We start from the raw sequence: 27332 nt of genomic DNA on the forward strand, positions 1-27332 counted from the left end.
GTACATTAGCGCAATTATAAATATGACATAATATAAATTTCGACATACGAGATAAAAGCGAGCACTTATTTCGCGCCGATCGTCCCATATTTATTTAATTCGCACCTTATTAAATTTGCGTGAACTGGGACGAGGGTAGATTTACGGTCTCGATCAATTAAAGAAACAAGAAGCGTACCGAGGAGAATTTTATGGCGCACGAAAGCAGAAACGAAATTTCGAAGTGCGAGCAAGTGTCGGCGCCGCGCGGTTTACGGTTCATTAAATTATATTTCCTGTCGCGCGTGCGCCGATAATTATTGTCTCTCGAAAATGCCAACGGGAGTTTCACGCGCCATTTTCACCGTCCATCAGTCTAATTCTCATTCTAGGATTTTCAAACAACGAGAGCGCCATTTCGTCATGTAGGAAAGAGAGATTGTATTATATATACATTCGATACGGAATTATATATTTAACGGCGAAAGTACAGAGCGGAGGATTATAAATTGCAGCGTTCCTACAAATGGGGAAAAAGGAAAAGGATATTATTTCTCGCACATTGTGCCCGGCTTCTCTCCTTCCGGCTCCGAGAGTCTCGACTTTCGGAACCAGGCGGCGATTTAATCAAGCGGAAGTGATCGATGATCGCCAAATCGATCGAAGGCGGCTCGAGTTTCGAGTTTTTATATCCTACAGTGCTATAATCCGAGCAAAAAAAACAAGTAAAAAATTGTGCAAATTAGAAACTTGCACATTGCTTCTTCATAGTTTTATTCCCTTTCCTTTATAATATCAATAATCTTTTTTTTAGAAAAATTAAAAATTTCAAAAATAAACTCAAATTCTCATCAAATTCAATACTAATCATTCTTTAACGATATTTTATTTATGTAAAAATATTTAGCCCGATATCTCAAAATTTGCGGAAATTAGAGCAACAATACCCTTTTTTGGAAAAATTCAAAAATTCCCTTCACCGATCCAATCTTTAACGATACTCTATTCATATAAAAAAAATTTAGCCCGTTATCTCAAAATTTATGGCACTTAGAGCAACCACGTCCTTTTTGTGCACATACACGCATACATATATACGGGCATTTTGCAAAAATATATTTTTTCGACGTTTTAAAACACATTGGCATCAAAATTTGAAAAAAAAAAAATTTTTTTTCACAAAGACAAAGCTTCCTTTATGAGGAAGCATTAATCGGAAATTTAAGAAACCCGCGAGATCGATGGTCTCCTTCATTCAACTTTCTAATCGGAACATCGCTGTACGACGTGCATGTATGTGCAATACACACGTATAATACATTATGATAACCGTTGTAATATTGTTCATAAATTCATGAGATGCGATTAAAAGCGCATCTCATCGTAGGAACGTCGCTTTTCATTGAAATGCCAAGACACTCGCTATTTCAATAGCGAGCGGCTGCGGGGTCAGCCTTATCGCCGCGCGTTCCGGCATTCAACGTGTGCCGGTAATTGTTAATTGCGCAACGCGTCATCTATCATCGGCTAATGATACAATCCGGTGGCGCTCACGGTGAATCGATATTACATTTCGGATGGCCTAATCGCTAATAAGGATTTATGGGTATCGTGCGCGCCGTTGGCAGAATGTGAAAGTCTTCAAGTGCCCTGCCGTAACGAGGGTGTACTGAATGCATCTCCCTCTCTCTCTCCTTCTCTTTCTTTTTCCCATCGATACGCGTACCCTCTCCTGAAGTATGAAGTAACGGCCCGCCGATGCAATTATTAATGAATCCGCAACGTTGCGATACTCGCGCTATGTGTGACCTTTCTTGCCGGCGGAATACGCATTCAAAATAAGATGCTCGATTACGCTCGTCTCTCGCAATCGTTATCCGATATTGCGGAAAAACACGCGCGAGTTTCCCGACCAAATTGCCGCGTACACTGGAATTTAGTATAATTCTATGTATGTAGATATATATCTCCCCGGATGAGAGTGATTGTCGAAAGTTGAAAAAAAAAGGAAGAAAAAAAAACGACATTGGTTCCTTTAAGCGAGCGGACATTCGATGCCACGAAGAACCGTTAGAAAGTATCGATATCTAAGAGATATCGTTAGATATCGTCGTGATTTTTCCGCCAGACTAAACGTTGGGAAAAAAAGAGAGACAATGTAACTTGACGCTTATCCCGATCTACATTTGCATTTACACATTCAATTTACAAGTCTCATTTGTGGGAATTTTCGATTTTAGAAATCTTCAAATCGCAACTGCGACGATATGACATTAAAATGCATCGATACGTCGATTTCGTACGGAAAGGTTTCCCCGCTTGTATGACGCAATTGTCACATCATTATTCTAATGAGCGCCCCAGCTGCTTCCGTGACCCAGAATAAGCGAAGGCGAAGAATCGACTTTCGTCGATGAAATTCCGACCGCAGGATTAACGCTAATCCTCTCTTTCGGTTTGTCGTGAAAGTGCGAATTTACGGGTGGGCCGAAATATCAGTTGCTTTAAAATAAATCATGATATATGTATACATAATATTTTGGAGACTGCTCTTCTCATTAAACTCTATACAGGGTGGGCCTAAATGTTTCGATCAGACTTTGAGATTTTATAGGAAATTTGATTGTGAAAAACATGAGAAAAATAATTCCTTAATTCCTTAAAATAATTCCGTTGTTTAACAAAAGGTATCTGTAGAAAATTAAATCATTTTTCAAATGAGATTGAAATAATTGTAGTATGTTTCATCAATTTTGAGATAACTAGTTGCAACTAGTTTCAACTAGCAAAAAAGTGTTTTTTCAATTATCGACGGTAGAGCTTCTTAAAAATGCTCTTTATTTATGATATTATGGCCTTAGCTAATTTTTAATATTTATTTTGCTTGTTGGTTATTTCACTAAAAAATTTTACTTTTCCGCATTGCTTAAATCAATCACCATAGAAGAATGAAAGGAAGAATATAAAAGGTGAAAAGAAAATGAAATAAAAATAAAATAAAACTTAATAAATATCTTGAAAAAAAATCAATGAAAATAAAATTTTAAGGAAGCATTTTTTGATCCATATTTATAAGAAACTTTTTGTTCAGAATTAAATTTCCTATAAAATCTCAAAGTCTGACCAAAATGTTTGGGCCCACCTTGTATACTTATAATTTTCTACAATGCTCAAAAGCTTTTCTCCCCTTAACAAATAAACAACAAGCGAAGAAAATAAATTATCTCTCTTTAAAATTATTTAAAAAATAAAAAAAAAAAATACAAAATTTTCATCTTCCACTCTTTTTCTCTCTCTCGAGAAAGACAAATAATTAAGATACATTTCGAAAGAAGTATATTCAACTCTAAAGATATTATTATAATTAAATCGATAAAGATTTCAGCGTACTTTTTTCGTCGGAAAGTTATACGCGCAAAGGCTATATAAAAAATCTATAAGTTAAATGTCACATATCTTCCAAATCTAAAAAAATCCAGTCGGTGTCGAATGACCGGTTCTTTAGATACCTATCATCGAGGTGATCTAGCGATAGATAAGTCTCGCGATTCGAAGCGTTTGAGGCCGATCCGATCAGCGGCGGCGCCTACAAGAGAGGCGCCGCGGCGCGGGGTCTCCCCGGATAATTCCTAATTCCTTAGCGCTATAAGGCGCTCCTCAATTAACGTCACGGCGCTAACTTTCACCGCGAGGCAAAGCCGCTTCGGTTACGCCCCATTACCTTATTGCTCGCTTTGCACGCGGCCTGGCTGCGTCAGTCCGTGAAAAGGCGCCCCCCGGCGCCACGCCGTTCGCTTTATATACGCGTGCATGCGTGCGATACACGCTTGGCCGATCGCTCCGAACGGCAGGACGTAGGCGGAAGCGGACGCGATAGGGCCGAAGGTGAAAAGGCGTACGAAAATGTACGAGTGGAGAACAAAAATCGCAGCGAGAGCGAAGTAGTTACGGTCACGAGCGCGCTCGCTCTGGTCAGACAGCTGTGTCTATAATCTGTCCCATTTCGATGTGTGTGTGTGTGTGTGTTTGTCCCGCGGTTATCATTTCGTTAGAAATTCCTTGCATTTTTCGTGACCAATATATTGCATTGTAAAAATATATTAAATATAATTTATATGTAAATTAAATATAAATATATTATAGATATATTTATATTTAATTTGTATATAAAATATTATATACATTTTAAATATATATGTATATATATATATATATATATATATATATATATATATATAATATATGTATATTAAATATAAATTGTATTATATATAAATTATTAAAATATAAATTAAGTAAAATATAAATTAAATAAAAAGAGAAGAGATTATATATTTTTTTCATATACATATATCATATTAATTCATATTCATCACTATTACTTTATAAATATCATATATATATATATATATATATATATATATATATATATATATATTCTTAATTTGTTATATAACACAATTTGTGCTATTATAATAATACATATTAGATATGGTACTTTTACGTTATTTTAATTTCTCAAAAAAGATGAATTTTCTAAAACATAATAAACACTTCAAATCAATTGGATTCAATTAAAAAGAGTAATGTCTATTTTAATGATACGATTGGGGATAAAAGAAAATAAAAAGAGCTATAAGATCAGAATCACGCGGATACATGATGATAATAATTTTTGTAACGATCCGCTGTTAGAAAGATTGCGCGCTAATGGTAGCTGTTGCGCCGAGCAAAGGCGTGTCCCATTAGACGTTCGTGAGGTAATAACGAAGCCTCCGGTTCCTCGATTAGCCGGTCATCTTACACGGTTAATCTTTCGGTACAGTATCGTAGCGCATCGCACCACTTTCACCCGCGTTTCCTCTTTCCGATTCTTGTCTTTCCGCGTCGCTCGTGACACCTGCTTCGCAAAACGCGCGCGAAAAATGTGAAAATTAGATTCGCGCGAAATATTTAAAGAAAGAATTAAATGTAAAAGAATTAAAATTGATTTTGTGTTAAAGTCGATAATTTAATTTAAATTAATTAAATTTAGGGAAAATTCAGAGTATTTTGAGTATATATATATATATATATATATATATATATATATATATATATATAATAATTTTATATAATAATCCGAGGAAAAATTCTTAATTGTATTTTAAAATGTGTCCTCCTCTCTTTTCTCGTATCTAAATCTTGTACTTTCGAAATATTATTCCGACATCGCAGCATTACATTGTTATCTATTGTAAGAGAAACCGAAGCGAGTCTACATCCCGCTAGATTGCTTTTCAGTCGGCATTTCTTTCTGACAAGATTGGCTAACTCATTGCTGCTCCGATTCTCGTGTTATACCAGCTTGGGAATCTTGATGAAGTTCAAAGGTCGACGGAGCGATGAGGAAAAAAGTACCGCATCATTGCGTTCGACGATTGATCGATCACGCGAGGATTGACGTAAGGAAACAATAGAGCCGTTCTCCAGGCTTGTCTATCCGTCGCTTTTAGTCGACGGCGCTTTTTATAGCTCAATTACGATGCATCGCAAAAATTATTTCTCGCACGCGCACATCCAATCGGACGAGTCTTGCGAGTTAGCGATCGATTTATACAGGCTGTTTCTAAATAAGTGCAAAAAATTTTAGGACACGATTCTTTATTAAACAATTAAGAGTGGTCTTTCATATAAATATATACTTCTATATTCCTCCCTGAGGAGTTCCTTCAAAGGAAGAGGTGAAAATCAGATTTTTTTTTTTAGTTATAATTTTGTGTTGTTTTCGTTTCATTTTTTTTCCATTTAATATAATTTTGTCTTGCTTGCATTTTTTATTCTAAAATTAACTTATCAAAGCCTATTAGCACAGTGCTGTATAGGCCAATATTTTTTTTTTTTTTTTTTGAGAACTTGATTTTATGAAAAAATAAGAAAATTAAAAAAGCTTCTAAAGAACTTAAGCTTTTTAATGCATTTTAGATGATCACATTCCGATCTTAAAAAGTTCTAATAAAAAATTGAATAGATTGTCAGTTTCAGCTCCTTATAACAATATGACAAGATTAAAAAAATATTAATAAGTATCTCTTCTACTAGTGGAAAATGTGTTTACTAAATTCCATTTTACTAACTTGTTCAAAACTAAAAAAAAAAAAAAAAAAAATAGAAATTTAATTTTCACCTTCCTCTTTGGAGGAGTGTAATTTTTCAGGGAAAAATGTAGAAATGTATGTTTATATAAAAGACTTTGATTTTTGACAAAGAATCATCTCCTAAAATTTTTTGCACTTATTTAGAAACACCCTGTATATAATAAAACTTATCTTCAAACTCGGATCTTCCTTTAATCGCGATGGTCGCGAGCGCACGAGAGTGGCGTTTAAAAGTAATTAAAGGCAACGATCGAAGCAGCTTTTCAATCGATAAATTAAATTCTCCTCTAATTAAACGAATGCGACGGAAAAGTTTTGTTATCGATTCGCGATTAAGGTGAAATCAATGAGCGGAGAATACGATTGAACCTTTTTAACGATCGTTCCTGATTTTTCAAGAGCTTAAATTGAGATTACCGGCATATATAACGTGCGTCTCGTCTTTTCTTGAAAATTATCTTCAATTATTCATAAATTAGAATTATTTTTATCCATGAAATCGTGGAAGAAAATCAGGCGCGTGTAATTGCAATAATTCTGGGCAACATTATCTCCGCAGGGGTCGAGAATTCCGATGAGGTCCTTGAAGGGAATGGCTCCACAAATTAACATGCAAAATAAACTAATAAAAATGAGGAGGATACAGGCGGGATACGTTAATAAAGTCGGCGTATTTGCGGAGGCGTCGAGCGTCGCGTGTTGCCAATGTATCACTGTAATTGGAAATGTACATAATGCCTATCCGGTGTGTCCGAATTAGGAAAACAATTAACGCTGCGGGCGACAAGGAGCGAGGACGAAGAAGGAAGCACAGAGAGAGAGAGAGAGAGAGAGAGAGAGAGAGAGCGTGCGATAGAGAACAACTCCTCGATGATGTTCCGGCGCGTTGCCCGCTGGGACTGCATCAATCTCGTTCTCCGGACCATTCAATTGATACTATCTCGCGCGATTCGCAGCAATAAACAATGACATGATGCCGCAACGACGGCGCGAGAGCGCCGGCATTTGCTGTCCCTTTTTGGTCCAGCTCTCGCACTCCGCCTCCCGTCGATTTTGCTCCGGGATATATTTTTTTTTTTTTTCAGATTAACACGGGAGGCGCCCGCGTGATTTATCCTCTTGCATTTTTCTTTATCGGGATAAGCGCGCGCTCTCTCTTCCTTTTTTCTTCTTTATTTCTCGCGAAGAACAAAGGAAGGAGCGTCACAAAGATCATTATGACTCGGACAATCGAGAGATTTACTATTGCAATCAATTTAAAAATTAAATTTTATTTTTGTAATTTTTTTTTTTTTAATTAATACACAAAGTAATCATATAACAAAATGTATAAAAATAATAAAATTAATCTTCTATCGTGAAAAAAAGCATTTATGCTAAAGGAATAAATCAAGTTTAGAAAATATATATGTATGTATATAAAAAAAATATATTATATATAAAAAAATAATAAAAATAATAAAAATTAATGTATAAAATAATAGAAATTTATATAGAATTTATATGAAAAGATATATAAAAATATATATTATAAAAAAAAGAAATATAATAATAGAGTTATATAATATAAAAATATTCCGAACATCTGTAGCGAGAGAGGAAAGACGCTCGTCTGTCGACTTTCTCGTCGAAAGACGAGTAGGTAAAATGTAGGTTATACGTAAAACGCTCGGCGAGGGTGCCTATATGATGAGAGGAGCCGATGTAGAGTGCCGTCTCTCTCTCTTTCTCTCCCTTCATCTCATTCACCTTCTTCCTCCTCGCGGTATGGAAACGGCCTATGGTAAGGTCAGCCGTAGAAGACACGCGGTGGATGATTTCACCTCGGCCATATATTTATTATCCTAATCTCGACACGGTGCGCACGTTTGTGGCCTACATTCGTCCGCAAATTGCCCGACCGCCCCCGTTTTTCTTCATGCATGCAGATCGAGCGAGCGCAATCGGACGGCATCCCATACACCTACACGATGTATGTAGCGTGTGTCTGCCCTTCTCCATCCTCCCCCTCTTTCCCCTTTCCTTCCGCTTCCCGTACCGAATATGATACCGCAGTTGGCGGTCTAATAACAATAATAATAAGTACGCTAACGTGGCGGCGCATCGGCGCGTGATGGTATGTAAACCCGGTCGGGTTACTTCCACGGGGGGAATGCGATGATGTCGAAAACTGCATCGCGCGAACGAGCAGTTTGCTTAACCTTCGATCTCGAGAGAAACCGTTCATGATAAAATATCAAGCGAAGCGGAGTTTTCGAGCTTCGTAACGACTTTACGATGGCCTTTGACTGTCGAGAAAATACGGATACTAATGTCAAGCTAAAAGTCTCTGTAAATCTCTCGCGAGACTCGTGCGCCAATGTTTCTTCATCTCGCTCTCGTGTACTCGATGGGCTCGATTATTCGCCGAAACCTACACCATACACGAGTTTGGTCCGATGTTTCTCGAGACGTTAGATTTCCGGCGGCGAGGACGATATCAACTGAAGAGTGACCGCTCGGGCGTAATTAACGGACCGTAACTAACGGCCAGCCAGCCAGCCACCGACTAATGACACGATTTTCACCCACGTGTTCACCATCGCGATATCGCGGGCGTAATTACGCGACATTAGCGTACAATGGTCCCCATTGTTATGAGAGGGGACTCGAAGAACGATCGCCTACCGTGACGTCTTTCCGCATTTTTCCCAAGCCAATGGTCGGCCATTCTCGCGGAATTCATAGCCGCTGGTCTATCTCGATTATTTTTCCGACATGCCGGAAAATGGAATTACGGTTAAGTGTAATGCGAATAATTAAATATATTACCGCCTAAACATATGGTACTAATCAAGGATTTAATCTTGATATTAAAATTTGTATTGTTTTAAAGTTTAATTTTTTAATTCTTAATGAATAGAATATTTAGAGTACGCGAAAAAATCTATGAATAATGAATATACAAGTAAAATTTTAATTTATCCAAATGTATAATGAAATATATTGTGTGTGATGAGAGATTATTTCAGCTTTGCATCGGATCAAGATATTAAGACACATACAAAATTTAATTAAGGAGATATATATAGTTTAAAACAAATGAGACATTTTCTAGATTTTTTTTTACAGCGCAACGACTCGATAACAATTTTTAACTTTTTCACAATATTAATATAATATTGTTGACTACTTAAATAAAAATTTTCAGCTTAGAAAAAATTTTTTTTGAATGTTAGGCCAATATTTTCAGAGTTTCTCCAATTTTACGGTATGAAACATTCATTTATAATAAAATTTTCATATTTATAATAAAAAATACAATTTTTTTTCTTATTGAACATATTAATAACTATCTGCTATCCACACATGTTTTCAAAATTTTAAAAAAGAAAAAATGGCGTGAAAATGTATTAATAAAATTCCATTCTTTTAAAAAAAAGTGCATTTTTTTGTTTATAACAAAGAAATGGGGAATCGGATTAAAAAGGGTAAAAAATCTTACTAGGAACTCGCATGCAAAATTTGAAGTCAATCCGTCGAACGCAGCTCGAGTTTTCATGCAAATCGTGTACGGAAACATAAATCTGTTATCAAGTCGTTGCGCTGCAAAAAAATCTAGAAAATATACCTATTTTTCGAGAATTCAAATATAGATATGCCCCTTTAAACAAAATCAAAATATTACATTACCACAAAAAAAAAAAAATCAATCCTAAAGTACAATGATGCGTGTATATCAGTCTCATTACTTAGATATCGCGTGATCGCGTTCTCCGCTCTGTCCTTTTTCTTTCACGAGGACGATTCGAAAACCGCAAACGAAGGTCACTGAGTTATTAAAACCAGTTGCCACCTCTCCTCTTGGCGGCGGCAGCCGCGGCCGATTATCGCGCGCACGGCGAGAAGTCATGATCGGGTTGGCCCCGGACGGACATCGCATCAACCCTCCTCGCGCGAGGAGGTGTTTTACTGCTTGCGGACCGAAATGGAAATGCCACTTTCGAGCGCGCCGATTAACCACCACCGTCGCCGTCGCTCTGATCTACGGCAGTTAGACGAGCCAGCATCGCTGGCTGCCCCCTTCTCCCCTCCCCCCGACACTGCTTTCGCGCCGAGAATATATATACGAGCACCGGGGGTTTCGGAGAAGCGGCGACGGTTTGGCCTGGGCTTTTACAGCCTTCGCGCAAATTAAACCGCCACCCTCTCAAAGACTCGCCGAGGAGGAGGACGATGTAGGCGCGGGGTCTTCGGATCTCGTTTGCGTCTCGCTTTTTGCAATGCAACAAGAATCCCACCCTCCCCCTCCGCCCCACGACTCCCGCGGATCCTGAAACCCGTGGCTCTTGTGCTCGAGGATATACCGGGCGAGCGTAAATTGTCTGTACGCGCGAAAGGATAAAAGTACCGGTGTAGTAATCCGATTGCTATAAATTCAATTTCGTACTTGTATTCTCATGCTCTCACTTTCGAAGTTTTTATGAGACGTGAGAAGCTGCGCTTCTAATAAAATCCACTTGAATATATTCGATATATACTTCAAGATCCCAAGAAGAGGCGACGCGAGGAATTATCGTCTTTTCTAGGAAATGCATCATATTTACTTGGAGACACAGAGATTTGATTCGAAGCTATTTCTTTTCGCGGTAAATGCAAACAGAGTCTACTAAAATTTTGTAAAAAAATTCCCTGATTTTCCAAATAATTTCGTTCAAAATTCTAGATAAAAAGAATATTTCAAAGAATTTTCAATGCAATTTCCAAAAATAAGATTTTTCATTGCACGCGATTTTTAATGCTTTTCATATAAAGGAAAAATATAAAGCCACTTTCAAGTACTAGATTTACAAATTAAAAAAAAAAAAAAAACTAAATAGTTAACATAAAATTTTCAACTTGCAAAACATTTTCATTTTTTCCTATTAAAAATTAAAATAAAGAATATATAAATTATATATTAAATATTTTGGTAAAACATTTAATACATAAATAAAGTGTAAATATAAAATATACATAAAATAAATATAAATATAAAATAAATATAAAATAAATATAAAATAATAAAATATAAAATAAATATAAAATATGTTTATAATATATTTTAAACACATAATTCATATGGCTTTGACAGACTACCTCCTACTTGCAGTAGAATTACAAGAGCAAAATTATCAGAGAGAATTTTTTTTACAAATTCCCCTTAATCCCAATAAAATTTCATGAGAATTCCGCGATTTCTCCATGTGCAAAAAAATTCTCTGAGAATTCCAAATTGAAATTTTCCAGGGAATAGACACTCTGGTTAAAGCGCGCGCGATAAGAATATCCTAGTATATGCAGGAAGAGAGGCTGCGAGAGGAAACGACCGGTGTACCGGGACATAATAATAAAGAAATGACGCCGGTGAATTACGAGACAACATAAGTGATATGGTAATGAGATAGTACCTAAACGAGCTAAGCACACCGCAGGCCCGAACTCGCTGCCGCGGCCGTGAGCGGGAAAAGCTACGGTGCTCCCGTAATAATACGGCTTATAAAATGCAGGGGAATCGAAGTATCAGTGAAAGCCGATCGATCGATCGATCGATTCGAGGGGGAGGTACGTACGATACAATAATCCACTGAGCCATTGTTTCCGCGCGCATGGCGTCCGCGTGTAATGACGGAAGTGGAAAATCCGCCTTTGAAAGCGTGCTCGCGATCGAAGGCTCGCGCCGGAGGATTATCGAAAGAGTCTGCTGGTATCCCGCTGCGCGAAATTTTTTGATCGTTCGAGCCGAGCGACGCGACTCGCTCGTACGATGTCAAGGAAACGTTGCAACTGTTCCGATCGAACAGTTCTCGCCGTTTCTACTTAAACAGTCCTTTTCGCCAAAGCATCGAGAATCAATGTTTTACTCACCCAGTGGAGGAACAGGTTCTCCATGACTGCTTCTACCCGCTGTAAATTCTGAAACGTAAATGAGAAAAATATTTATAATGACAGCCACTTTTTAGAATCGGAAACAGATCGTAAAATATATATATACTTTTTATTTTAATTTTAGTTGTGATTTTATATCAAATTAACTGTCAAATCCATCTCGATAAAGAATCCACAAAAAGAAATTTAAAAAATGTCGATCATATTTGACATATCGATTCATAAAATATCGACATTTTTAATTTCCAATGCGATAATTACGATTCGTAACGTAATTGTTGGCCGGTCCTGCGACCAAGCCAATTCGAATGAATTTTTGAATCCCCTTGACAGCCGCTAAACTGATCTTGACAGTAAGCCGTAAACTATATACAATGTTGGATTTTCTGGCACGCCCGTTGCTAAATCCATTCGTCACGGACGTGTGAAACGACAACAAGGCCGATAGCCTCGAGAGGCTCGTCCTTTCGGCCAGACAGCTGTAAAATTGATATTGGAATAGGCACAAATATGTCCCGCCAGTTCCGCTTTGCCATATAATGACATATGCGATATATCATGACACATGGCGCGATGGAGCAATATGGAAAGATCAAGATCGTATCTCGTGTTTAACGCTTAAATGTGACCGTGATTTCCGACCTATGATAATATTGCTCTTAACAAATACCGTTGTTTGTGCTCGATAATTAGTTTTTAAATTTCCGCGGATATATAAATCCACTTGGTCATGAAGCTTTACACCATTATCTCATTTTTAATAGTGATTACAAATTGCTAGAGTTGCACAAGACTCAAGACAAGACAATATTTGTAAAAATATTGTATAGAAAATTTCGGAAACTTAAATCTTGTATGAATTTTGATAGTAAATATCTCGTCTTGTATTGTCTTGTCTCGATTTTATTAATAATTTTTATCTAATACTGAACAATTGTTTAAAATAATATTTGTCATAATCTTTAATATATATAATATATAATAATATATAATAATTTAAGATAATTATTACTATTTATGTCATTCATTTACTTCCCAAAACACATTATATATATTATTGTATATATATATATAACTAAATAATCGTGGAATATTTTTTGTTTATTTTATTATTGTATTAATTATCTCTAAATTTATTAATATACATAAATATTTTTATTTATTAAATAACATTTTTTTTAAGTTTGTATAATATAGTGATTTTTTCTCATCTAATTTACACACACACCATATATATGTATATTTTAGTTTTTTTTTTTTTAAATCAATAATCTTGACAATCTTAATCTTAGTATTATTTTAATAACTAATTAAAAATTTTATTTCGATATTGTCTCGAATTTTGAGATAAGACAAGGCAATATCAAAACTAATATTGATATCTCGTGCAAGCCTACAAATTGCTCTTATCGATAACTTGTTTAAGAGAGATTTTATTAAATTTGTTATAGAAAAAGATCTCTGATATCTCACTGGTTATCTTTTGCTCGCAAAAGATGGATAAAAATTGAATATATCGGATTAAGGATCCCCATGTAAGAAGAAGTACGGCGGCGGGATATTCGGAAAATCCGGAGTAAATCAATGCATACGTAACGTAACGTGGACACGAGCATTTCATGCCAGGCCGCGATCCTGATTAATGCGATTCGTGACGCGTCCGCGCACCGCAAACTCGATCCTGATTAATACTGTTTACAGCCCCGCGCGATACCAAGGGCCATTAATCAGGATCGAGTGACGACCTCTCTTAAGCTACTCCTCTCGTCGTCCATGGCCAGAGAGTGCCATATTCGCATTAACGTTTGTAATCTCGTCGCTTGTACGGGCACAATTTTTTTTAAATCTATTTTCGTCGCATACTAGACAACCTGTCTCCTTATCGAACATTTAATTTTCGGATAAATCCAGATATCAACCCCCCCAAAGGAAATAATAAAAATATACTTAACTAAAAATATACGCGATTTTGAAAATTATGTGATGTATTTTGCTTAACATATACAATGTAAAGTTAATATCATTAAGTTCCATTAATTAGTTTATAGACTTGCAAAGATCGATACTCGGGTATTTTATCACACGATATGATCTATATATTATAAAAAAAATTAATAAATAAATTTTGCAAATCAGATTTGTCTCAACATAATGTTTTCAATCGTCAGATTCGCCGCGAACGTTCGGGACGACGTTCGCAATTACGAAACCTGAATTTCAACTGATGTTTATTTCGGCTCTCGTTTAACGCAACGATGTCAATGCACCTGGACGGCCTGGACGCGGCAGTGCACAGTTCGCGGAGCGCAGACGCGATCTCGAAGGCCATTAATCAGGATCGAGCACGACGACCTCTCCCCGATGCAACTCCCGATGCCGGCATAACATCGGCGTTGACCTTGGATCTATGGCGTGAGCGACACCCAAGTACAGAGAGAACGAACCGTACCGGCGCCATTTCCTGCTCGCACCTGCTCGCCGGCACGGCCGGATGACAAACGAGGATATCGCATCGGCGGAAAAGCGATAAATAAATCGTCGCCGCTCCCCCCCTCTCGTGGTATCGATCTCCTTCGTTCGACGCGATTTTTCCCCCCGACCGGCACCGCGTAAATCAGCATTCGCGCGAGCTCCTTGCTGGATTCGTGACAGACGCTTTCCGCCGGTAATTATGACAAAGCGCGGATAATGAGTATATTTCACGCACGACGATTGTATTCGAGAGACGATAAATTGCCGTGCGCGAACTGTGAATTATTCGCAAGAATAAATTATTATCCTGCGTATACATACATCGTATTACTGTGTGTTTGTATTCTAGGCTTTTTTTTTTTTTCAAGCACACAGTCAATTATTGTTTTTTTTTTATTTATAAAAGTGTAGTGCGTTAAAAATATCGAGTATTGTAAATGGAAATGGAACTCGAGATGCATAGAATTAATTCATGAAATATTCTAATTAATTCTTGAATATTATTTGAATTTATATAATCAATCTTGAAAATTTTCAGTCTTGAAAAGTCTTGAATGTTTTAATAAATTTTAGAGAGAGAGAGAGAGAGAGAGAGAGAGAGAAAGAAAGAGAGAGAAAGAGAATATAAAAAAAGTATTGGAGAATATTTTTTTGAACAAATAAATATGACATATTAATATTAAATTTTGCTTAAACAAAAATTATTTATTAATTAATAAATTAATTTAATAAATTAATAAATTATTATAATTATTTAATTTTTATTAATAATTAATTTATTAATCAATAATTCATTAATTATTTTATTTCCAATAATTAATAATTAATTGATTTAATAAATTAATAAATTAATTATTAAATTATTAAAAATAAAATTTTTATCAATACCTGTTGGTACATAAGAAATCGAAATGATGCATCACTCTCTTTCAAGACCTACAGAGACTTTCAAGATTGTATAACTTCGAATCAGAGAGCAATGACTTAATTGATTGAAAATTTGCAAGAGATGTAATTAAAATGCCCATTACTAATGGTAACTCTCTAGAGATATATCTATATATATATGACAGCGATAATATCGAACATTTCAACATCGTAGAATCGTAATGAACGCTACGTCAAGTTACGAACGAGAGTTGAAATCGAGGTGTGAAACTGAAATTCTTCCGCCGTGTCCAATCATCTCCGAGCCGTCACTCGCCGATCTACGTAAGTTGCTGTATTTTTCCCACGCGAGCGAAAGTGCGATCGATCGAAAGAATCGACCGATTGCCGCGCAACGATAGGTTGACGGCCGACTTTCGGTGCTTTATTATCCGCTTGGAAAACGACACGCGCCGACCGGATATGCGGCGTTACAAATTACGTTGTTCGCGCGAGCGATCGATCATCGCTTCGCCGATCGCCACGAGCGTGTTCGCTGCTCGTGTGCTTCTGATTTTCGTGGATTGAAATGTAAATTAGATCTCGCGCCGAGAGTACGCGTCGGGGATTAGTCAAACGCGAGAGAGAGAGAGAGAGAGAGAGAGAGAGAGAGAGAGGGTAAATCGAATCAGCTGTTTGTAAAGTCATATCAGTATCTGCATTTTTTCGAGATACAAAAATCTTACGTAGATTTTGATAAACTTGAGAATTTTAATGATAATTTTCTCTTTCCCTTAAAAGACTAGAGATAATTTATGGAAAATATTTTACAGAACCTAATTTGTATAAACAAAACTACAGTCTATATGAGATCCAATGACCCTATAACAAGTAATATCAATATTAATAACAATTAATTACAATTATCGTATGAGATCTAAATGACATTAATATCCTTAATAATTAACATCGATATTAATAACAATTACAATTATCGTATTTTAAGAACGCTATGCACGAAATACATTTTCTATAAGCACGATTTAAATATAGTCGTCACTCAGAAATCGAGCGACGTTTCTTTTCCCCGAGGAAGACGGGCGAGGGGAGGGAGAGGGAAGGGGAGGGGTAGGGGAGGAAAGAAGTCTCTCCTGAAGTGCATCTAACAGAAGAGAGCAGCGCGGATCCCGCGAGGCTCGAGCTAAGTCGAGAGCGAAATTAATAGCCCACTTGTCATAACAGCCAACGATAGGAGCGAGCAGCCCGAGAGAGAACCGGACTTCGCGGTGATCTTAACGGCGGATATAACGTCCAGCCGCGAGCAATTCGCCGTGACGAATTTCCTACGTCAGCTCTCGGCTCTCTAGAAGGCTGCCTCGGTTCCGAATAACGTATGCAAATCACGCGCGACGTGGCGTCGCGTCGTCGTCCAGAGAAGCCGAACTTTTTTTTCCTTGTCGAATGTTTGTCCGTCATTGGGGAAAGACCGGCTCTAAAATTAGTGGCCGAACGCGCGGCTGACAGGATGTTTAATACGCGAAATTTTCAATCGCGAGAAGCAAGAGTGGCGAGAGGTATCCCGATTGAAGAGATTTTATAGTTTTTTTTTTTTTTTCGCGATATTTTCATCAGTCTCGGCATACTTTTCGTTATTGATTCTACGTTATTCGCGGCGACTTGTGCGCTTTTAGCGACCTTATTACCTCTTTTATGCAAAGCGGTAGCGAGCAGCGAGACAAAAGTGGAAAGCGAGCCGGATTTTAAGAATCGCCACGCACGGAAGAGGTGCTGGCCCCGTACTTTCCAGGATAAAGACGGAGCGAAATTGTCCACGCGCCGATAAAACGTCGTCGTAAAATACGTAATTCATTTCTGACGTAACGCGGTCGATAGAATGAAACAAAACGACTTTTTCCGAGACGCTGCTTCGACACGACTGATACGTCCTTACAAGATCATTTCCCGGCCAGTAATACATCTCGTCGAGAATCATTTCGTTTGACAAGTCCAGCTGTTCAGGAGGCATATCCGTTTGAACTCTTGAAAAATGAGTAGGTACATTTTCTGAATTATTTTGCAGCGCAATGACTTGATAAAAATTTTATATTTCTTTATAAAACTAATTTGCAATATTATTAAGTATTTAAATAAAAATTTTCAGTCTGAAATTTTTTTTTAAATGAATATTTACAGATTGCTCGATGCATGAAAACTCCGTTTGACTTCAAATTTTGCATGCAAGTTCCTAATAAGATTCCGCATCTACTAATGAAGCCTTTTTTAAATCCAATTCTCTATTTTTTTTGTTACAAAAAAATGAACTTTTTTCAACCTACCGCCATTGTTATATTTAAAAAAATTTTTAAATTATATTTAAAAAAAAAATACTTGAAGTAAATAATTATTAATATGTCTAATGAAAAAAAACTTGTATTTTTTATTTCAAATATAATAAACAAATGTTTTCATGCACAATGTAAAATTGGAGGAATATTTCTGCAAATATTCGCACAATCTAAAAGAAAAAATTCTTTTTAAGCTGAAAATTATTATTGGAGTTGTTAATAAAATTATAAAAAAATAAAAAATTTTTATCAAATTATGGTACTGCAAAAAAATCTAGAAAATGTACTCTTTCTTCGAAGATTTCCAACAGGCATGCCTCTTTAAGACAACGATTTTCTAGCCGCGGAAATCTACGCACCACATCTTACGTTCAATATTCATATCGTTACTTAACATCGCGGAACACTGCGAATTGACGCGCGACATGTGGTAAGACAGGTACCCGCAGGATTAATGCGATATCTAACGTACACAGGACTCCGCGAGCGCCACGGGGTCCCACAGAAAATCACTTCTCCCGCCCCGGAGGTTCACACGCACAGCCACGAATATCCCGAGGCATCCGGTGTTATATATCCGGCGTTCGTAAAAATGCGAGACGACGCCGTGGTTCCGGGTGATACCTAACAATACGCCCCCGATAAATAACGTACAGGCGGCTTTAAGTTGAAAGCGCGACGCGTAAACATAAATGCATTCTTCGAGGCGCGCGATTTCAATTTCACCTTGAGTGGACACGTGCCCGTTATACATTTCGCATCTTACGGGTCTTCGTAAAGATAAGGAAGCCAGGCTGGTCTCGCGTGGGTGAAAGTTATTAAAAACCGGGTGGCGTGAAACAACGTCGCGTTTCGTCTAACGTCATCGTCGTCGTCGTCGTCGTCGTCAGATGGAAATTTCGCGGCGCGACGTCTCTCCACTACTGACATGACATCGAAGCGCACTCTCGTCTTGCCTCGCGGCTGACATCTTGAGACGCACTCACATCCCGATCGGCGCTTGCGTCATTCCGATATTGCATTTACGGCAATCGATAGACAAGGGAAACTTTCTCGAGACCTCGATACGCGCTCGCATGAGACACGAGGTATGAGCGTCTGCGACTCGAGTGTGCAAAAAAACATTTATGAATACACTGCAAACTTCTCAATTTTTAAATCATGCTCTCCAAGGTTCTCCAATTTCTCGACGATGGTTTAACTTAATAGAAGAGAGTGAAGAGAAATTATCTTTTCATATTATTTCTATTCTATATATATTACGTTGTATTAATAATAATTTTTTTTTTGTACTGATTGACATTTCAATAATAACGATTGAATCATTAAAGTGACGAGGGTTGAGGTCGCGGGACGAGACTGACGGAAGTTCCTTTGCCATTGCCGCTGAAAACTAGCCCGCCAATATCGGCTGTTAATCTGATTTACACACTTACATATCTTTGGTCTTATCAGTCTTTTAAATCCACGCGATCGCAAGCTGCCATATAAGAGCATCGATGATCGATGACTCTCGCGACTGACAGCGAGGTCTCTGGCGCTGTTACATCAACGATTAAAAATACATCCTTGCCGATCATCATGAAATATGACGTTTTATTGACATTGCGTTAACAGAAGTTTAAATTAATTGACGAGAGTTAAATTGAATTGCTCGTGTGTATATAGTGTAATTTAAATTAATAGGGGAGCTAAATAAAAATATTATTTTAGCGTGCGATTTCTCTCTTTCTCTCTCTCCTTCTCTTCTCAAACTATAATTTTTTAATTTATAAATAATTTTATTCTATATAATCTATATATATAAACTTACGCAAAAAACAATAAATATATTTATTACAAATTAATTTCTCTCTCTTTTTTCTCTCTTTTTCTTCCTCCTTTCAAAATATAATTTTTAAATTTATAAATAACTTTATTTTATATAATCTATACATAAATTTACGCAAAAAAGAAATAAATACATCTATAACAAATTAATTTATTCGAATACTTTCTTCACAGTCATTCTTTTACGTAAAACAATGCTAATGATAACGATAATAATTTTATGACACGATTTTATAGAGTGACGCGTTTTATCTCATTGCCGGATGCTGTGAAAAAGATTACTTGGTGAACTCGGATTTATTTTTGCGACACGATGCTCTTATTAGTTTCGAAATGGATTCGAGCCGAACACGAGCGACGCGACAGCGATCGGCCACGGCGCCACCACCTTATCGTAATCGACTTTCGACTTCCTGGTACGCCACAGTGATCGCATAAGGACGAATCCGGACGTTCCTAGAACGTCCTGTAAGTAGATTCTTTTTCGCCGAGTACGCACATGAATAAAGTGCCGTGTCTCCGCACTGATATCGCCATCGGCTTGCGCCGCCGTCATGTCAGCCAGATTACGTAATTGGCACGTACGAGAGAGAAGTAATAAAAAAAAAGAGCAAGACTTCCCAATGATAGTCATTATTTAGCCTCGATATTTTAAAAGAAAATGACTTCCGGATAATTTTAATTTTTGAGAGACAACTTTGTTCCACAGAGATATTTACAAAGTTGTTTCTCAAATAAAAAAAAATGCTGAGGGAAAACCATCATTTTCACAAATGATCATGCGCGTTCGCGAAAAGAGTACTCTCTAATTTATGATTACCGCCAACCAAGTACTCTCCCCGATCGACACTTGCCTAATGTCTACAGTCATTTTCCATTCTGGCGTTTCTCCGGGAATAAAATTTAATTCCCCTTCTCTCTCCCTCTCTTAATTGACTCAACTTGGACACCTGGACGATGGAAGTTCCTCCTTTCGCAAAGATTCGTGATTGCATTTTCGTAGATTAGGCTTCGGCTTGAGGCTGAAATTGAGCCGCGCAGAACGAACTGGCCGGGATGCAAAACCGCTTAGGAATCTCGCTTTTTCAATTATTTGGCCGCGCGCAAAATTGTGCAACGCCTAATTACTTTTCGCGGTAACACGTCGCTCTTCCCGCGCAATTATCTTAGCGTCGGGACGTGCGGTGGCGGGACGAAAGGATTACGTGTTTCATTACGGACACGGCGTGGTAGCATATATGCGCGCCTTCGTGGGAAGAAAAGCGCGCGCTCGAATCTTATTACGCGAGTGAAAACACGCGCCAGTTACAATGAAACGTCGATTTATCGCGGATCTTTTGGTCCTTCGCTTTCTCACAATCTCCTCCCCCCCCCGGTCCCCTATCCGTCGTGATATAAAAAGACCGGCTTTTTTCTAGAATAGAAAAAAATAATTAAAAAAGATGTTTTTCATTGAAAAGAAATTTGATTTTTTTTCCATTATTTTTTAAAATATAATATTATATTTCTTTATATTTTGTTTTGTTAATATAATAAAAAAAATCAAAGTTTTTACATTTTTTATTAATTTTTTTAGAAAGTAATTTTAATGAATTAACGAGGCTTCTGCGGCAAATTACATCAAACTTGAAAAAATTAAAAATAATGAAAAATCAATTTGCAATAATCAAAATATAAAAATATTAAATATCTAAAAAAAAATCTAGAAAAAAACAAGACTTGTTTTTTTCTATTTATTCATCTCTACCCTTTCCTTCCATCTGTCATCCATCTGTCATCTCACGAACATATATCCAAACATTTTCCCGTATAAAAATTTCGATAATCCTACATCTTAATTATTTACGTTATTTATAAACTCCGCTAATTGGCAACTCGGATGTGTCAATAATATCGTAATATTATTATCGTGCTACATCGATAACGCGCGTATCGGTTCTCTGGAAACGGGCTTCTTAAAAAATTAAAACCAAACGACGACGGATGCAATTTAAAGGCAATTACCTTGCCTGCGAGCTCGACCGAGTTTCGACGTCGGCGCAGTCGTCGGCTCGTAATTTACATATTTGGCAAGCGCTAATTAGGGATACGAGATTGGCGAGTGAGCCGCGTTTTTTAAAGTCGCCGGCTTTAGAAGCGCGACGCGATGTCAGTCGATCAGCTGATTTGCGGGCACGTGCATCGTTCGCGAGAGATATACACGAACTTGCATTATCATGGAAGTGGCCATGTTAAATTATGTAAATCCATTTTATTCGCGTTTTCACCGGCGACGATGACACCGCGGCGCGTTTTCACTTGGAAAGTCAAACGATTTCCACGCATAATCGACGCGAAAATAAACGCGCCGCGGTGTCTAATGCTCGAGTCCAATTTAGAAATTGGGACATCACGTCGTCCCACTTGCCTCTCGCCGCCGGCGTGTGATCCTCACGTCGAAAGGAAAGACAATGCACGGTCGCATGCGGGGAGACACTCGTCATATTAAACGTCAAACGTGCCCGGCCGATTCGCGCTTTTACGATCCAGGTGTTCGCCTCCTACGCGGGCGTAACGTTAAATGCATCTAACTTGGGAATTCAATTTCACCGCGTACGTGTCGCGTCGGAATATTTCACCGGCGAGCGGATGCGCGACAGTTTTATCGCGTTTTATCGCGTCGCTCTATTACTCTCCCACGAAACCTGTCCGAGTCGCGGCGGTTAATTAATTGTTCACGACTGAGGCTCGTACGTCTTGCGTGAGACGCGTAGGAGGAAGGTCGGCGGAATTCCAACGTGCACGTTAATCATCCTATTCATCGATCCCAATGAGATCGATGGGGCGACCGGGCGCCCCTCGCTCCTGCATATACGCGTATATGTATGTGGTTTCCGCAAAGTCCCACCGCGACCTCTCGACTTTCCAAAGAGGCTTGGCAGCGCGCAACAAAATCGGCAAATCCAATGTTGCGCGAACGTTAATCAGACGTGGCGAAACGTAGAGTATCTCCAAGCTCTTTTGACGTATGACCCACAATTTTAGATTTACACATTTACAATTCGTAGACTTTGATTCATTTTCTTGATTTACGGCTTATTTGTAAGTCTTGATTTATGAGACGCCGTCCATGCCGAAAACCAGATACCTACTTGTCATGTCTATATTATTATATTCTTTCCCGTACATTATATGTATAGTACACAAAAAAAATTAAAAGGCCACTTTCTTGCTTCTACAAAAAAAAAAAAAGAAAAAAAATTAAGTGACTGCAACTTCGTTGCACATAATCGGATTAAGATTAATAAAAAAGCGTTACAAAGCTTGAAGTTTCTAGTTTCAGAATCTTTTAATCAAGTCTAATTCTTTTTATTTGTTAACAAAATTACATTATAAAAAAGCGACGTCTCTCGATTGACCAAATTTTTCAAAAAGTTGCCAAAGAATGTTAAAAAAAAAAAATGTAGCACAGTTTCGTTTAACTGGATTTTAAAGAGCATTTTTTCTTATCTTTAATTTGCTTTTTTATAAATGTCACGATTTTTTTTCACCGAGTTATTTCACTAAAGTAAAATCGATCTATTGACTTTGAGCGTTCAAAACTTAATAAAAAAATTATTACACAATGATTATCAAAAGTTAAATTTAAATTAAATTTAATTTTTTATATTATATGCGACGAAGTTGCAGCTACTTCCAAAATTGTCTTTTCAAGAAGGAAGAAAATCGCCCTTTAATTTTTTTAACCTAGTATATATTTGGTAGGTAAGGAAAATTTATTTTTCAAACGTAGTTTTTATAGAGATATATTTATAGAGAAGTGAAGAGAGAGAGATGATTAATTTATGCTTTCCGACCGAGGTTAAGAGAAACTGGCGCGGCGTTTCGAATGTTTAATGATCCGATGGTCCTCGAGATTCGAAGCGCGGAAGTAATTGCGCCGATGAAGCGGATTCGCGTGCGGCGAGTTCGTATCTGCCTTTCGCTACGTCCTGCTCCTTTCGCTATTTCGGATTCGCCTCTTAATTGATTTCTTCCGGCACACGACGCGCTCTCTTCTCGTAGGAGTCTCGGATCCGATTGATTTCACGGTCTTTTCCGGGCAATGCGCGTAACGACGCGGGTTCAATGATTATTCTCTCGCCTTTAATAACGAGAAGATATTCCTCTGATTGATTACATTATCAAATTATACTTTTTTCCCCGTATTAATTTATCAAAATATTGAGATTTTTCTTTCGAGTTATGTACGTTTGTGTCAAAAAAAAAAAAAAAAATTGCAGAAAAATTAAGCTTTCTCTTTTCGATCAATTTATCTAAAGTGCTGGGCGCCACAGGATTAAAGCAGGCAAGGTTGACAGGACACTAAGCGGCCGGAAAAATGCGTAGCGCCGGATTCCCCTCTCCTCATAATCCGACGAAGATCGTCGGTCCTCGATCAAGGCCACGTGCTCGCGCGTCCGGTTAAGTGTCATTTCGTTTCGTGACAATTAAATGCAATTGCCGAGGTCGGAGCAGCGCGAACAAAGCGCGCCGAGATGCCTGGCTCGGACGAGCGAACAAAGAGAGGTCCTGCGGCTATTTTTAGCGGCTCTCTCGTCGTATCCGCGTGCGCCGATTCGTGAGCGTTCTCGCGTGTGTCGTCCCTTAACCCGGGCTCATTGCAGATGCGGGGCCCGGACGTTGCATCGTCCATCGACGAGACGGGAGAACGCATCGGCCGGGGGCTTTTATTCTCGCGTCAAGCCCGCGAGAATTTTTCATTCACGCATAACGGAACGAAAGGAGAGATCCCAAATCGGTCGAGTGTTAAATATAAAATTTTAAGCGTATTTTTTTTTTTTTATAAGCGCACACATATATTGTTATTAATATCTTTCTTAATTTTAATAAAAAGATATATGTACGTGCATTATGTTAATTTATTTAATTATTTAATATTAATAATTACGTTAAAAATATAATAAAGTAAAATAAAAAATTAATTAAAAATTTAATACACTCGAGAGTAACAAAATTATATTTGACGCGATACTCGAGAATGGAAATGAGAGTGTCCATCGTCGCGGAAATATCTCGGAGATGGATTACGGCGAGATGTTACATACGGCGGACCGACCATTTTATATCGCCGTGTCGGCGATTACTTCCGGGTTCTACCGCATGCCATGCCTCCAGATGCACGATGATTAGCGGTAGATTGGCGCTAAACCGTGGGCACGAACGCAGGTACGTCGCGCTGAATGCCAAATGAGGGAGAATCCGTTTTCCCAGCAACCGACAACAGGAAATTTATACCATCGATCATGCACGATTCCCTCTCCTCCCTCCTTCTCGTATCCCTCTCTCTCTCTCTCTCTCTCTCGATTACGATCCTGCCTCGTCGTCTCTTCACGAGGTTACGCCATACTCGCACCTTTGTACCTTTACTAATGGAAAAATAGTGGCTCTTAACGGACTTGCGTAAAAGCGATGTGTAAAATCCGCGGATTTTTTTTCTTCATTCTTTCACACAACAATACGATCCTATCCGCGAGAGAGTCACACGAGAATCTCCGTGTGTCCGATTGGCATGCACGATTTTTCAGGACGAAGTACGACGGGTCGAGAATCCTCCCCTCCTGACAAAGAGTCGGGGCTTGGTTATTCCCATTTTTTGCTCGTTACAAAGCGATATAGCCTGGCAACGGGTCGGCTATCGGATAATGAGCATTCGGTAGCGCTCAGTGAGGGGCTCATTTCTGCGAGCCTGTATGCGTGTAGGTAGGTAGATAATTCACGGTCAGCCTTTACGTACGAGCTTTTGCGCCGGGGCGTTCGCACACGCGGCCGCCTTTGTGGGTCACACACAGACGCAGTGAAAGCCGAGATTTGACACTGGTCTGACCACTTCTTCGCACCCTCGCGCGTATAACTCACGACGGACGCCGCCGCGCGCCTCCTCGGAAGCGTCCGCTCGTTACTCATCGCGCCGCAAAAGAGAGAGAGAGAGAGAGAGAGAGAGAGAAAAAGAAAGCAAGGGACAGAAAAAAAGAGAAGCTGAAATTTCTTCTCGCCGCTTCCAAGAAAAACGCCGCGAGACGCACGTCGCAATTATTTTTGTAACCCTCGACGAGTTTGCCGTATCTCGACACGATGTGCCCCGCTCGAGTTTGCGATAAAGGTTGAGCTACAGCTGTGGAATATCGTGTATGAATAATTAAGAATTTTTCCAGCTCTTTTTTTTAAATATTTTTTAATTTAAATGAGTAAAAAATGGAAGAAAATAATTTGTGTTATTTATTAGTGTTTATCGATATTAATCTAATTTCTTTTATCTGTGCAAAATGCTTTTCTTATTCACAATTGCGTATGCAAGAATTGAAGAAGCCTTAAAAAAACTGGAAAAAAATCCATATTATACATGTTTCATCTTTTTCAGTTATCCTATAAAAAGCATATTATTTTATACGAGCCATTTCGATATGTCGTTGTCTTACACGTAAAAAAAACAAAGTTTGACAGCCTACTTGAAATACGTTTTGTCGCCAGGCCATGGATGGAGAAATTCTCCGTCTCCGTTTTGTTCTTATCCTACTACTATAGGTAGGCGGATAAGTTAAGTGCGAGGCCGATCCGGAAAGAGATGGCGATATCTCTCCGGGTTAGGCCGGTACAGCTAAACCACGTTGAAATATATAAATTGCGACCTCAAAAATTTAAGGGAGGGGTGTCGATAAACCTCCAAATCAAAAACGCCCATTTGGCTACCCATTCGGTGACACCTCCCCGAATTTCCGGTCAACTCGTTTCACTCGCGAGAAATAAATGATGAATAAAATAAACGACTCGAGAAGGAAATAATTATTTTCGTCATTAATTCCGGTCAAATTTCTTCTACTATGTACATATATGTGCTATCGTCGGACATATCGCGCACTTTCTCTCTTAACATTTTCGATTAACATATACGTGATTGACGATTCCAAAATTTTTGACGACTCGCTAAAAAGGAAACGGGAGAAGGCGGTGAAATCGACATTAAAATCGACGATGTTTGTATTTCTCGTCAAACTGAAAAGATTTCAGTCGCGTTTGCGACTCGTGTTTCCTACATAATTAATGGTCAAATACATTTGGAGAATATCGATAGTGTTAGATACAAATGGATGGCCTCGGTTGCTGAAAGGACGGCGTGAAATTTCCTTTCGCGTCAAATAAAAATTAAGGAAGGAGGCGCGCGCTTTCCTTCGTTTACGAACGAGCGATGTAGCCTCGCGCGCGTTACAATGCCTTCTCGAATCCGACAAGATTAACGGTCCTTCCCTTCCTGCCCGGATACCTCGTGGGACTTTCGGAAGAAAGTCTTTCGCATCGTGACAATTTATGAGTAGCGGCGACTTTTGCGGTCGCGCGCGATATCCGCCAAAGCGCTTGTTAACTCGCGAACGATCGGGCCAGAAAAACACTCTACTAATATAATTCCATCGTAGAAATTAATTTTTTCAAACAAGAAAAGATTATAGTAACTTCGATTTTTACGCAAATTAAATTTAATTTAGCTTCTTTAATAAAGTTGCATGACATTTAAGGAAGCACTTAACCCGTTTAAATTCTCGAAAAATAAGTATGTTTTCTGGATCTTTTTGCATCGTGATGGCTTGATAAAAACTTTTATTTTTTTTAGAATATTATAATATAATATTATTAAGTTTTTAAATAAAAATTTTCAACTTAAAAAAATTTTTTTTCTAAGCAAATATTTGTAGATTTATATTTTCATGTACTTTTTTTGTTATAAGCAAAAAAAGAGCTTTAACAAAAATACTCGTTTTCG

General features: G+C 38.0%; 1 protein-coding gene across 2 annotated transcripts in view; it reads right to left on the minus strand.

Annotated features, from left to right (window-relative positions):
- Positions 1–27332, minus strand: part of LOC126856976 (uncharacterized) — a 111343-nt gene that overhangs the window by 68876 nt on the left and 15135 nt on the right. For both annotated transcript variants that reach the window (XM_050606027.1, XM_050606031.1), the window contains exon 2: positions 12003–12050. Coding sequence is in view for 1 of the 2 variants with exons in the window: in XM_050606031.1 (XP_050461988.1) it covers positions 12003–12050 (48 nt within the window). In the remaining variant the exon portion in view is untranslated. The remainder of the gene's footprint in view (positions 1–12002; positions 12051–27332) is intronic.

This window comes from Cataglyphis hispanica, chromosome 20 (assembly GCF_021464435.1).
Source record: "Cataglyphis hispanica isolate Lineage 1 chromosome 20, ULB_Chis1_1.0, whole genome shotgun sequence".
In the NCBI taxonomy this organism is placed as follows: Eukaryota; Metazoa; Arthropoda; class Insecta; order Hymenoptera; family Formicidae; genus Cataglyphis; species Cataglyphis hispanica.